The sequence below is a fragment of the Papaver somniferum genome, chromosome 4 (genome assembly GCF_003573695.1).
Source record: "Papaver somniferum cultivar HN1 chromosome 4, ASM357369v1, whole genome shotgun sequence".
Classification (NCBI taxonomy): domain Eukaryota; kingdom Viridiplantae; phylum Streptophyta; class Magnoliopsida; order Ranunculales; family Papaveraceae; genus Papaver; species Papaver somniferum.
This window is the reverse complement of record NC_039361.1, coordinates 160,665,172-160,679,655: the sequence shown is the minus strand read 5'-3', so window position 1 is coordinate 160,679,655 and position 14,484 is coordinate 160,665,172. Positions and strand designations below refer to the sequence as shown.

Below are 14,484 nucleotides of genomic sequence, written 5' to 3'. Positions count from 1 at the left end.
AATTTTCATCATTACATGCCTTCCAAGCTAATTTTGTTAACAATGCAGTATTTAGATGCTCAAGACTTCTAAAACCAAGACCACCCAAAGCTTTAGGTGTATCTAGTTTGTTCCAACCTAACAAACAAAGACCTCTATTATCAGTATGCCCCCACCAAAAATGTTTTTGAATAGAATCCATTTGTTCTAGCATGTTTTTTGGAATTCTAAAACAGCTCATTTGATAAGTTGGTAAAGCATTCAAAACATGTTTGATAATGGTTGTTCTGACAGAATGGTTCATAGTCTTACCTTTCCAAGTTTTTAATCTGGTTCCAAAAAATTGAATAAGAGGATTGAAAGCTTTGGTTTTATTCCTACCTATTAATAATGTTACTCCCAGATATTTATCAGTATCCTTCATTTCAATCATACTAAGCTAAAAATGTTACCAAGAATGATAGTCCACTTCCACTTATGCCACGACCAACATTGCTGATACCAAATTATTGGGGAGAGTATCAAATTCCGGCAAAATATTTTCAAGCTGGACCCTACCATCCTGGAAATTTCAAGATTTCTCCCTCGTAGACCTTGAGTTACGCTTTTCCAGAGTGTTAGAGCATGTTTGGTATAGTTTTCAAAACCAGATTTCTGTTTTAAAAAACAGAAAATAGGAGAAAACGCGTTTGGATAGGAACATTATCAGAAAATGATTTCTATTTGTTTTATGTTTTTGAAAACAACAAAATTATTGTTTTCTGTGTTTTCTCTTTTATTTTATTTTTGTTCTTTCTTCTTCTTTTCAGAACAAAGTAAGAGATAGGGGGAATGACTGCAAGTGAGTCATGGATAGTATCACTATCTCTTAGACGAGTCTTTACATTTGATTTGATTTAGTTGATTTTCTTTGGTTTTCAAAAATCGTTTTTATCCTACCAAATAATTTTTAGAAAATGAAAACAAAGAAAAAAGTGTATATTTTTAAAACAGTGGAAAAGTATTTTTGAAAACTGTTTTTAAAAATTGTACCGAACAGTCTCTTAAATTTTTCATCCTTTCATAAATCATACTACCAAAAGCCAAATCGAATGATGAGATTGAAATGTCAGGCGAACATATTTTTAAACAGAATGCAAAATACTTAGGGTAAATGTTGAACATATTTGACATGACTTGTTTCCAAGAGTGTCTTGATAAAGGCATCTAAGAAAAGGGCTGTACATATAGACATAGTGAAGTAAATTCCATACAGACGTTGTCAAAAAAGACACAGCCATCTTCTTCTAAGCAAGATACTCTTCATGTCATGCGGACTTCAACTGAGCTTCAACAGCTTCCCTGTAGCCAAGCAGCGAGAAGCAATAAAAGGAACAACTAGATGAATATCACCGGGAAAAGAGACTCGAGGACACTTGAAGTAAATGACTTGGGAACATAATTGGCTCAAAAAATAAAACCAACGAGAAAAGGTTAGTCTATCAAGTAAAAAATGGGGAAAAATCCATTTTTTATTACTTCTTGAATCTGATAAAGATAAAGTATAAACCATCTCGAGTTTTGACTGCCAGATGTGACTTCAAAGTTGATTTTGTGATAAGACAAAACATGAACTCAAGGTTAAAATCGATAAAACAAAATTAAGGGGATGAACGGGTGGTAAAACTGAACCTGTATGCATCTTTAAGCTCTTGGTTATTAGGACTCAACTTCAAAACTTCGAGGAAGGCTTCTTGCGCACAACTGTATCTCTGCAATAAAGAATGCAACAAAAGAAACTTGAAAACACTGTCCGCGTTTTTTTGTTCTCCTGCTTGATAAGGAGTAAAAAATTGTGCTCTAAAAAATCAAAGACGACAAAAACCTAGAAAGCAGCAAGATAAACAGCGGAAACACGAAACAAGAAATACATTTCACTTCATCTTTCTTTTGAAGGAAGGAAAAAGAAAGAAAAAAAGAAAACACTTACTTTTAGTAAATTGTACGCTACACCAGCCCGATAGTATGCCTTAGGCCAATCTGGTCTTAGCAATATGCATTTATTGGCATTTTCTAAAGCCGACTTGCCGTCTTTCACACGGGCCCAACACATACTCCGGTTAGAAAGTACATTTGCGTCATAAGGAGCAATATCGCTTGCCTATGTTCGCATCATAAAACAAAGTACATTAGTTATGCGATGGTTGCTTCACATAACATAAGAAAGAATGAAAAAATGAACTAAAGATGGGGAAAAATGAGATAGCAATAGTCACTAAAAGCGACCAGGTAAAAGAATTAATATAGAGGGTATTAAGTTCATCGATAAAAGGCGGTATCAGGTAGAAACTCGTAAGAAGAAAAAAAATATAGTTAAAGCTTTCAACAGAGTTTAGAACATGAGCAGAGCTCCAACAAACACCAAAAGTCATCAACGAAAGTATATATTCTCAATAAACTGAAAATTATGGTGTCAGGGGCAATAAAATAGTGAGAACAACCTCACACTGAACTAAAATACGACTTCAAGTATTGGAGCTACTGAAAAAACAGCCATTTGAAAGAAGGAAACGGATACGTAACTTTACGAAAAAGTTCCAGCCATAGACTAATATTGTTCAGCCGTAGACCAATACATCAACAACTAAATAGTTAAGACTAGACCAGGCTGCTAGGTTATGCAGCAGTGTCTAACCCTCTTGGATGGAGAAATCGGGATAAATAGGTCAAACAGAGTTTATTCAAGGATTTATGATAGAATTATGAACACACGTTACTAGTCAAAAAACTCAAATTGGAACCTCCAACAATGACAACAAAATTTATGTAGGATAAAATGAATTCACTGTCATAATTTCAACTAAAAGCATCATCATTATGTAATTCAGGGTTCACTTCCATCAAATGATATATAGTCATCTTCAAACAAACGGTACCTGTGAATACCAATATAATGCCTTATAATAGTCCTGTTCCTTGAATGCTTCTGCGCCTTTTTCCTTTGCCTCTTGAAACTTCTCATTGGCTTTCAGCTTCCACTTCAAAGTTAAGGACCTCACAGTTATTAATACAAACTTTATATATGTACACAACAAAGGTTACAAAAACAGCAGCTATGACATGATAGAAATCACACTTATGTAATATTAGGGCAATCTTCCAGTATGTTGTTGGGCATGTTCATACTACGGTCAAGTCTGATTTCAACATGTAGTTATCTTTTATATGATGTTTAGTACTAAGGCACGAAGGTTAAGGAGCTGATATTCCAACATCTCCATCCATGGAAAAGAAGAAAGTTGCAAAGGTATACCAAGGTCTACCAATGATGCAAGTTAGTTATTTACACACATCGAACTTGCCTTATACGCAACCCATGGCTAAATTGGAGAGCCAAACTATTTCTTAGCAATCTATATGCATTTGCACGAAATTATTTCGTTTAGATTTTTGCCATAACGAAAAGAGTCCAGCTCTTAATACTGGAAGAAATATGAGGCGAAAATGATGCAACCTGGGCCAGTTGATTCTAAGTACCCAGTCAAGATTTTTTGTTCTTTTTTGTAAGCATTTAAAATGTGAACTACTTAGTCAAATTCTAAGCCCATAGTTTTCACCGACAGCTAGAGACGTACACCGGAAGATTGCCCTAATGTTTAAGCAACAATGATAGAAGAAAGGCCGCCCTTGTTTTGTTTCAAACTACAGACGCAAGTTATATGTTGCCCACCTGTTCCTTAGCTTGATCAGATTGTACACGTGTCATTACTCCACCAATGCTCCAGTCGATATATCCCGGAATACGAGAAGTAACAGGGAAAAGAATCTCAACATCATGATGATGACCTTTGACTGCGGCAATTATACACCAAAGAGAATTTAGGATTTATTGTCAGTTTGTATGCAACCCCAAAAAAATTGCATAACACAATATGTAGCAAACCCACCATTCAAAACTGCAAGATCTACGTTTAAATAGAAGTCGTAGATATTTGGAACCATTATAGATTCAGAAAGCTGGGCCTAGATAAGCATTAATAAAAAGGTTGTTTACTTGCATAAAATTCATCTGCGTACGAAATAAGTCATAAGGTCGCATCGATATTTAGATGTGTCACCAGAATGGGACCTTAATTAATATTATCATACTGCGGTGTATTAGTTTCCTAATCATAAATTTAGCAGATCACATGATGGATGAACAGTCTTAACACATTCTAACTCCGGAATAAAAAACGATTTGATATTTTCATGGATCACCTAAATGGTGAGGAGATTTCCCTCAAATATACGCACATGTGACATCAGTAATACATGCAACAAAGCATGTCATCCGGATATATTGAGCTTACATGTAGAGAGTAAAGATGGGCCCACAACTACACCGAAATAGTGAAGTTAAAGATAATGAAAGTAACATCGGGATTAGCACCAGCTTGAACTAAGCGCCTGATGATTTCTGTTAACCCTTTATGTGTTGCAACTACCAGAGGTGTTACTCCATTCGATCCACCATCCGGGTCAGCACCAGCCTACAAAGATGGCAGGAGGTAGAAAGTTTTTCATAATATGCAGGCAGGCATCAAATATCGCGTAAGTACTCAGTAGGATCATACTAGACAACTTGCTAAAGTTTAAAGCAGCTATTTCATTCAAAACATATTGTGCCACTACTAGAGCTTACTAAAATAATTTTCTGACCAGTCTGGGAGCAACTTATGCAGAAAACAGAATCACCACTGAAATCTCAAATCTGTTTTGTACAATGCTTCTTTGGTGACAGGCTGACAGCATCTCTGGAATCTCCTAAAAGCCTAGATTGTCTGTCATACATCTGCATCCACATTCTATTTCCTCTTGGGTTATACTATATGCACTTTATACGAAATGATTACACAAGTAACTGACATCTTAATTATGCATCAAACAAAACTCTCAGCTAATATCAGTATCCAAGATACTAGCAGTCTAGCTCTTGATTTTGCTGTCAATTTCAATCATCCCAGACACTGATATACTTGGCCGAAATATTTATAAAAATGTGAAAACGACAAGATTTATGTAATATGCGAGCAAAGAGAAGTAATTCTATTACCGCAAAAGAAATTGAAAATAAAGAGAGAACAGAACTACAGCCACTGCTAAGAAAACTCCCAAGGGCAGGCCTGTCACAGAGTGATTAAATTTGATACCTCAAGTAAAAGCTCGAGGCATCGTAATGATTGGGGTAGACCAGATACAATAGATACCGCCAGTGGTGTATACGAACGGCAAGACATCAAATTAGGCTGCATGGACAAAAGAAAACGATATCATTTGCTATATGATAACATGTGTAATTGTGAAATGTTTTCATAAACATCCGGTTCTAACTCACATCTGCATTGTGATCCAACAAAATTTGTATCGCCTCGAGTTGGCCGTTAGCAGCAGCCATTTCTAGGGGTGACAGTGTAGCACCAGCCACTTCTAGGGGCGTCAGTGTGCCATCTTCACATGAACCATTTACATTGATACCTCTGGAAAGTAATCTGGTGAGTATCTCTGTGTACCCTGCAGGTGACCTCACATTAGGTTCCATGCCCACAAAAAAAAAGCAGAATAGATATAAAACAATCATCATATATTCAAAAAAAAAAATAAAAAATAAAAATAACGTGAATGGTACACAAGCAAGAACTATCTTATTGCACGATAGAGCATTCTTCTATGGTTATAGCAGAAACCTCAGCTTTTATCTGAAGAAACCATATGCATAACACGAGAAAAGTTGCGAATCCACACATTTTTTTTAAATGCTAGATATGTGGTATACCTTTTTGAGCAGCATAATGCAGAGGAGTAGAACCATTGGTGTTGGATGTATTAGGATTAGCACCCTTTCCAAGTAGATAATCAACAGTGTTGATATTCCCATCCACCACTGCATGAAACAATGGAGATTCACCTGTCCAACAACAAAATCAGCAGTAAATGGACATCCATTCTTAAACTAAGCTCTAAATTATTATGATTATATACCTTTTGCATCATCTTTTATGTCGACATCAAGTCCCAATTCTTCGATCAAGTATTTGAGAACATTTAACTTTCCTTCTGTGGCAGCAAAATGGATAACTCCTACTCCATTATCATCTTTAATACTTATCACTGTGTTCGCTAATCCTCTTCCATCATCATATTTTGCAACCAATTCTGATCAATTTAAACACAATTTGTGTAAAATTAGACAGTAAAATTAAGTCTGTTCCTTTTTTTTTTTTTCAAAATTACTTACCCTTTAATCGGTTTAATTTACCGCTAGTAGCGGCACTGAGAATAGCGTCACGTTTTATAACTGAAAGTGAAAACGAAACAAACGATAAAAAAAAAAATTAAAACATTTCAGGGTTTTACTGAGGAGAAAAGAATACATACAATCCCTTATTTACCGATCAAAAAAGAAAATAAAAATACATACATTCACAGGGTACTGACCTACAGGGTTCCAGCATCCAGTAAAGCTATGGAACTGAAGGAAGAAGATGAATAGCACTCAACGGAAAGTTTCTTGCTTATTACTATTTAATTTGTTTATATCTCCCATTTATTACTATTCTTATACCGATCTCTGCCTCGTAACTCGTAAGTCCAAAACGAATCAAGTATTTTGACTTTTCTTTTGACCGACGAAAGATTTTTCTGTTGACCCAAAAAAAAACTTCGGTATATCAAGCAACATCACATTTGAGATATAGTTGACTTGATTGTGATAATCTTTGTAAAAGCTTGTGTATAATCGAATACTATATAGCTATATGATTTTTGTCTCAATATAGGAGATAGAGTATAAATAAACTTTCCGACTGATGGATGAGTTTCAGTCTCCACATACATTTTGTTGATGAAGTTCCACAAGCTCTGTAGTAGCTCTTCGTCTTCAATTGATGAACGTCATGAAGTTTAAAGCTCAACTACACAATCTATCCTAGTCTGAAACATAGCTATAAGTAGACTAGAAATTAAGACTTATAGTTTTAATCACTAAACTTAACAAACAAGCTTGAGATATCAACGCTTGCGAGTTTGACCGAGCAGTGTATAACACATTAGTTTATCTAGGTTGGTCTGTATATATTTTAGATAAACACTATGTTCGGCTAATGCGACTTTGCTAGATTTTGTTCGAATCAGTTGAACCTAGCCTTGTTCTTTGTTTTAAATTTTCAGAAGATCAGTTCGGCCGATCTTGGAATACCAATTTTCAGCCGAACCTAGTATATGATTAGAGAAACACTATGTTCGGCTGATGCGACTTTGGTAGATTTTGTTCGAATCAGCCGAACATAAATCTGTTAGTTACATAGTGAAGTTCGGCTGGTAGCTTGTCATCGGAACATCTGTTTTTTTGAAAATATACCTAGGTTCGGCTGACAAGTTGTTAGCCGAACCTAGGAATATTTTCAAAAAACATAGGTTCGGCTGAGAAGTTATCAGCCGAACCGTTCATCTGATCAGTAGATATGGGTTTTAAAAATTCATTTTTTGACAGATTCAACTTATAAAAAGAACGCGTGATCGGGGATACTTATATTAATTGGGGGATAGAGGAAAATGACAAAAACGATATATAAATAGTAAATCAGAGTCACCCCTTATCCATGTATTTTAACTAATTCCTAATCTATCCCTCACCAATCATGTTTAGTACTAAATATAATTAGGTAAGTTAATAGATTAGTTTGATAATCATTAGAGTAAATCATTATCATTGAACTTGTTGATACAACAACATTAAATCAAGATATTTATGATCCTAAAGGTTTAGGTGAAGAACCAACCCATGAAACTAAACAAGCTGAATACACAAGTGCTCCAATTATTCATATATAGGTATTGAAATTTGATTTTTTTTCATTGAATCCGCCATTGTTACGCCTGAAAAACTCAGTGCCGGCATGGTAAAAATTTGAATACCATGCTAGCAGGGACCAAATCGGCATGGTATTCATACTTTCACCATGTCAATAAACAATATCTCCCAATTTTGAAATTGTAAGTACACTACCGGCACAAAAAGTTCAGTATCGAGCATGCCAATAGTGGTGCCGGCATGGTCGATTCCCAAGTGAACCGTGCCGGTTTGAGGACAAAAAATACAAAAAAAAAATTGTTTGAATAGGAAGTTTCGACATGGTATTCATCCTGAAATACTATGCTGGCACTCAGTATCGGCATGGTATTCATCCTAAAATCCATGCCGGCACTCAGTATCGGCATCCTAAAAACCATGCCGACACCAGATATCGGCATGATATTCATCCTAAAAACCATGCCGACACAAAAATAGTAGGGTATTCATCATGAACACAAGCCAAGAGTGGATTGAAACTGAAACTGAAATATGTTTGAGTTTCAGTCTATGATTCTAACCCAAACGAAGTTTTAAAACAACAAAAACACTTTAAATATGATTGGGTATCATGTACTTCTCAATGAAGCCATTTCTTCTTCTTCTTCTTCTTCTTCTTCTTCTTATTCTTCTTGCTCAATAACAATTCAATTTAACCTATCTTTAAGAACTTGTTAGGCTTTGATTTTGATTTTGATTTTTAGTTTTAAATTTTAATTCAGATGGAAGGGTATTTTAGTATTTCCACTCCCAAAAAACACCCATTAGCAGACACTATTGGTTGGGGAAAGTAATTTATATCCCCCAATTAGTTTAAGTATCCCCCAATCGCGCGTTTTATAAAAAGGACATTAAACCTCGTATAAAAGTCTACCTCTGATTTGAATCACACAGTTTGGTCACTTCTAATCACTAAAATCTCAAAAACCAAGTTTTTTTCACTTCTTCTTCTTCCTCTCAAAATCTCAACTCTCTCGCATAAATTTGATTTCACTACTAATTTACCACTAATAATTTAATTTTTAATCAATCCCTAAAATTCCTAATTAATCAAATCTAATCATAATCATTAGCACTAACTATGTAACGGCAGTTATGCCATTATTAAAAAGGGTGGATAAGGGGTGATATTGTTTTTTATTTAGTGATCTTATTTTGGCATTATTTAGTATGCCTCATAACAGGTTTCTTAAACTTTGAAGCCTGTTTGGAGTCATACTCAAAAAATTTGAGGCATACAAATTGATTACCATACCTAGGGAGGGTGGCTTATGGATAGTAAATTACTTAGAATATTTTAAATCACAAAAATATTTTATATTAATTAGAAACATAATTTAAAAATTTTCTATAAACCTCTTATGATGTTCAAAGAATTTTTCTATAAACTTCTCCCGTTCTCTTCCTCTCTCCTCCTCTAACCCGGTCAGAGAAACCTTCACTCACTAAACTTTCTCCTGCCCAGATCTCACCTTTTTGGAGAAGATCTGGGTAGGTAATCTCTTCAGCTTTCTTCAATATTTAGATTTCCTACCTGTTTTTTACCTTTTCTTGTTTCTGCTAAGTATTTGGTTTAGGTTTGTCTTTCTTTTTTGCTTTTTTTTAGATCTAATCTTAAACTTTCTGATGATGTTCAAGAACACCAGTAGCAACATCAAGCGATCTCTAACACCAGCAGCAAAAGCTTCTCCGAAGACACCTGCAGCAACAACAACATTAAAGACACCAACAACACAGAGATTCAAAAGACCGAGTTCGATGAAACTTCAGACCGATCCAGCCTGATTCAGCCCTAGGATAGTAGATTTTGGTTATTTATGTTACCTATATATACAATTATATGTTTGGAAAAGAGGTAGATTATTGGTGGGATCTATGGATCATGTTATTCCATCATCAACTGTGTTACTATAGCTTTGAAGAAAACTTTGAGAAGTGGTTGGATCTTTGGATCCTAACATCTCTACATGATGTAAATTTGTTCAATGATTTGGACTCGAAACTCTTAATCCAGATCTGGCCACTTAAACTAGTCTTGTTACTTATGAATCAGAATGGGATGGTTGGATGTATTCTTGAAAACAGTTTATGTATCATTGTAACATGTGTTGATTGTCTGCTTGATGAATTTAGGTATGTTTTTAATCTCCTGGTCAGTCTTGTAACTGAGTTGACTCACTATATCAATATTGTTATCAATATATGAGGCTCTGCCTCTTTTCCTAAAATATAAGAAAAATTCCATTAGAATAAGATTTATATAACTTCAATTTCAATAACTCTTTATCTTCTCTCGTTTTTCTGTTCTTGGTGTTTTATGTGCTTGCTGCCTGAGATTAGTGGGAGGATTTCTGAGAAAAAGGGTAGGAGCATTTCAGACTCGGGCTTTAACTTTGTTGGCCCATAACTAGAAAAAATAAATATATTTTATTTTGGCCGAGGTATTTAAATCTCGGTGAATGACATATTTCAATGGCACTGCGCTACGAGGAAATGAAACTTAGATCTAGTCTAAAATTTTGGCCGAAGAATGATAGTGTTAGTGAAGTCCATATAAGACAAAAGCATGTTTCAGTTTTTCTTATATGAATTTCGATCGTGGCAAACACGAAATGTCTTCCAATCATGGAATTTAGTTTTTAGCACTCTTTCAAGAATTTTGCATTGGCATACTAAAGATACAAACTGGGCTGGGCTCTACCATCCGAGTCGGTGGAAATTTCTCGCTCGGTAGACCTGGAGTTGTCGCTCTTTCGAAAAGTTAATATTTTTTGTTATATTTGTTTCATAGCTATCCGGAGCCAAATCAAATGATAATATTGAAATGTCAAGCGAACATTTTTTTAAAACAGAGTGCAAAATACTTATGGTAAAAGTGGGACATATTTGACATGACTTGTTTCCAATATGGATAAGAAAAGGACTGTACATATAGACATAGTGAAGCAAATTCCATACAACAGTAATCCAAAAAGAGATGTCATGGCCATCTTCTTATAGACAGGATACTGTTCATGTTATACAGTGTTCAACTGAGCTTCAATATCTTCCCTATAGCCAAGCGGCAAGAAGCAATACAAGAAACAACCAGATAAGAATGTGATATCACCAGGAAAACAGACTCGGGGACATAATTGGCTTAAAAAATAAAACCAATGAGGAAAATGTTTTCCTATCAAATATAAAAAATGGGAAACGCATAATTTTGGCACATGTTGAATCTGGATAAACCTGCATGCAGCTTTAATCTCTTGGTTATTAGGACTCAACTACAATCCTTCGAGGAAGGCTTCTTGAGCAAAACTGTATCTCTGCAATAACCAATGCAACAAAAGAAACTTGAAAACACAGTCAGTGTTTCTTTTTCTTTCTTTTTCTGCTTGATAGGAGTACAAATTGTTCTCTAGAAAACCAAAAATGAACCCATAACAAGATTAGCTGCTAACAAACCTAGGAAGCAGCAAGATAAACAACGGAAACATGAAACCAGAAATACATTTCATTTTTTCTTTTATTTGAAGGAAGGAAAAAGAAATAAAAACACTTAGTATGAGAGTCCAAGTATTTTTCTCGGGTTTAACTAAACCCATTATCCGAATTCTGCTCCGAGAATGCGTAAAATTCTAATACTGTGCATTTAACACTCTTAGGTTGTCCCTTAGTAACATTAATGTGCATCCTTAATGGGCAGAACTCAGCATGTTTGACAAGTGGTGTGAAGCTAGGGAGACATGGAAATATTAGAAGTGGCAACTGGCCACGGAAATATTGAAAGTGGCAACTGGCCATGAAAATAGTAGAAGTGGCAACTGGCCATGGAAATATCAAGTTATTTGTTCTTGGGATAATTCAATGAACATTTTGCAGGTTCAATGTGAATTGGTTCCGAGAATTTGAAAGTTCGGTTTCATGAGTGGCGTATCAGGGAGTCAGAGCTTGTCAAGCGGGCCGAAACCCGGTTCCTTGGAAGTCCAGATTCTCCAATCCGTCACAGTTGGTATCAGAGCAGTTCCGGTCCAAACGAGACTGCGCATATGGAACTCGCTAATCTTCTGCTCGTGCGGTTTACTACAGGTAAGTCACTTTACTCCTTGTTTTATTTTGAACTTCGGGACGAAGTTCTTTAAGGGGTTAATGATGTGAGAGTCCAAGTATTTCCATGGAAATCTTAGAAGTGGCAACTGGCCATGAAAATATTATAAGTGGCAAGTGTCCACAGAAATCTAGAGGTGGCAACTGGCGATGGAAATGTTCGAAGTGGCAACTGGCCATGGAAATATTGGAAGTGGCAACTGGCCATGGAAATAGTAGAAGTGGCAACTGGCCATGGAAATCTCAAGTTTGTTGTTCTTAGGATAATTCAATGAACATTTTGCAGGTTAAATGCGAATTGGTTTCGAGAATTTGAAAGTCCGGTTTCATGAAAGGCGTATCAAGGAGTCGGAGCTTGTCAAGCGGGCCGAAACCCGGTTCCTTGGAAGTCCAGATTCTCCGATCCGTCACACTTACTTTTATTAAGTTGTACGCTACAACAGCCCGATAGTATGCCTTCGGTCAATCTGGCCTTAGCAATATGCATGCTTGGGCACTTTCTAAAGCCGACTCGCCGTTCTTCACACGGACCCAACGCATACTCCGGTTAGAAAGTACATTTGCGTCATACGGGTCAATTTCGCTTGCCTATATTCACATCATAAGAAAGAATGAAAAAATAAACTCAAGAGGTCAAAAAACATAAATTGCTAGTCAATTAAATCTCAAAAAACTTGTGACTACTCATTTTCCCATAGTCTACGTAATGTACACAGCTCAGAGGATCGAGAACTATGTAGTAATGATACCTCTGTTGAACTGATGATACTAAGTAATAAAAGATATTTAAGATCACGATAATAACAAATAACACAAGTATAATGTAAATGCTGCTAAGTTATAATGAGACACAAGATATTACGTGGTTCGACTTTCGTCTACATCTACGGGGTAATGAGTGATTTGTTTGTATTAAGTTGTGGTGGTTACAAAGATCTTAAATGCTTCCCAAAGTAATATAGAGAACTCAAGTTGAAGTAAATACTTAAGTTCTAAACATTAAAGAGGTATAAGCTTAAGACTATATCTCCTTCTCCTAGATATTGAATGCCTTAAATTTGTTGGTGGGGCTTGGTATTTATAGCCCCCTCTGCTCCAGGTATATTTTTGCTGTCTTTGGATCCATCATTTCTTGATATACCTTCCGTACAAATGGTACCTTCGTTCGCCGCGTGCTTTCTTCAGTCGAACTATGCCACCTCAGCTGACCCACGTTCCTTAGGGAACTTCCCAGCCTCAGTACGAATGTACCTTCGTTCACCGCTAACCTTTGCCAGTCATATTCCGCAAAGTCACTTCTCTCTACGTGCTTTGGTTATACGTATAGATAAGATATTTGTGCATTTAATGTTGATTAGATGCGTCATCTACCTCTGTCTCTTCGCCAACTGACTCTCTCTAGACTAGGCTTCACTTTATCCATCTTGGTCGTCGAAGTATCCCTTCTTAGGATAAGATAAAGTAGATCTGCGAAGGTATCCTCTTCACCTTAGGTTCTCTGTATAACGAGGGCTACACAGTTATTCTGTATGCGGCCACTAAGATCGTGACACGTGCTCCGCAGAATATTGGTATTCACAGTTTGCCCCTTTTCTTTCATATTATACCATCTGGCAGGATTGGAAGAAAAACTCCTGTAACGCTGCTATTTTTGCACGTACCGATTGGGTGGTCCCCATAAGTCCTTTCATGCAATAGCTTCCCCTTGAATTTTGGGACGTCCAAATTTTTGGATTCTTCAGCCGCCTATAAGAAGAGAATAAAGAGGAGGAATTTTCATTAACTCCTTTTCTCCCCCTCGAACTGTCTCTCTCTGTCTCTTTCACAAAGATTTTTCTTCTGCTGTTGATTGTTGATCTTCCTTTCGATTCGCCAAGGCTCCTGTTCAACACTCGATCATCACATTCAATTAAGTGATACCCTGCTCCTTCTCTGTCTGTTTGTACTTTCGTCTTGGATTATCCTTTCTTCGGCTTTGATTAATTGTCAATGATCGCCATTGATGTTCTTGAATGTCTCCATGTGTTATTTGAAGCTTTTGTTGTGTTTTCCCTGTTGCATGAGAATTTTGGTTTGCTTCCATTTCGCATTTTGATGTTGATTTTGCCATGATTTTTCTTCGCCTACAATCTTAATCATGGTGATGAATAAACTTTAATTTCGTCTTATGATGGGTTTAAACCGTTTCCCCTGGTTGGTTTAGTTAAACCCATGCCCAAAGTACACCTGATTTTTCCCCCAATTCGCTTTTGAGTTGACTGTGATTTTCATTCCGCCATTGTTGATGGGGTGTTCTTCCTGCTGGTGTTAGGAATTATGAGACTTCCGAAGAATCCTACGCGTAAGGGACAAAGAACCTCTTCGTCTACTGATTCACCTCCGCGGATGGATTATCCTGATGCTACGCTGTCTCCTCCTCCTGAGGATACTGAGATACCTCTTGGTACTGAGATAGTTGTGGTCCATGAGGTTGCTGCGGACCCTGAGGTAGAAGAAGTTGTTGTTGAGGATATTCCACCTCCTCCTCCTTACTATGAGCTTCA

The 14,484-nt window shown here is 36.4% G+C and overlaps 1 protein-coding gene across 1 annotated transcript; it reads right to left on the bottom strand.

Annotated features, from left to right (window-relative positions):
- Nucleotides 1–1,236: 1,236 nt before the first annotated feature.
- On the bottom strand, nt 1,237–14,051 carry LOC113273374 (ankyrin-3-like). Its single transcript, XM_026523108.1, has 13 exons — nt 13,862–14,051; nt 6,236–6,295; nt 5,980–6,153; nt 5,774–5,905; nt 5,336–5,511; nt 5,151–5,246; nt 4,344–4,490; nt 3,906–3,981; nt 3,689–3,810; nt 2,895–2,996; nt 1,949–2,119; nt 1,651–1,730; nt 1,237–1,320 (listed from the first exon to the last, which is right to left on the bottom strand). Exons 1-13 carry the CDS (start codon nt 14,049–14,051, stop codon nt 1,287–1,289), a joined length of 1,560 nt encoding a protein of 519 aa, XP_026378893.1. The 3' UTR covers nt 1,237–1,286.
- Nucleotides 14,052–14,484: the final 433 nt, after the last annotated feature.

What these genes read in the sequence shown, in the direction of transcription:
- LOC113273374 (XM_026523108.1), bottom strand. Translation starts at nt 14,051, where the DNA reads ATGGCAAAATCAACATCAAAATGCGAAATGGAAGCAAACCAAAATTCT. An exon ending in CATAAAAGATGATGCAAAAG is followed by an intron (nt 5,906 to 5,979) that starts GTATATAATCAT and finishes GTTGTTGGACAG; the next exon opens with GTGAATCTCCATTGTTTCAT. An exon ending in GCATTATGCTGCTCAAAAAG is followed by an intron (nt 5,512 to 5,773) that starts GTATACCACATA and finishes GGTCACCTGCAG; the next exon opens with GGTACACAGAGATACTCACC.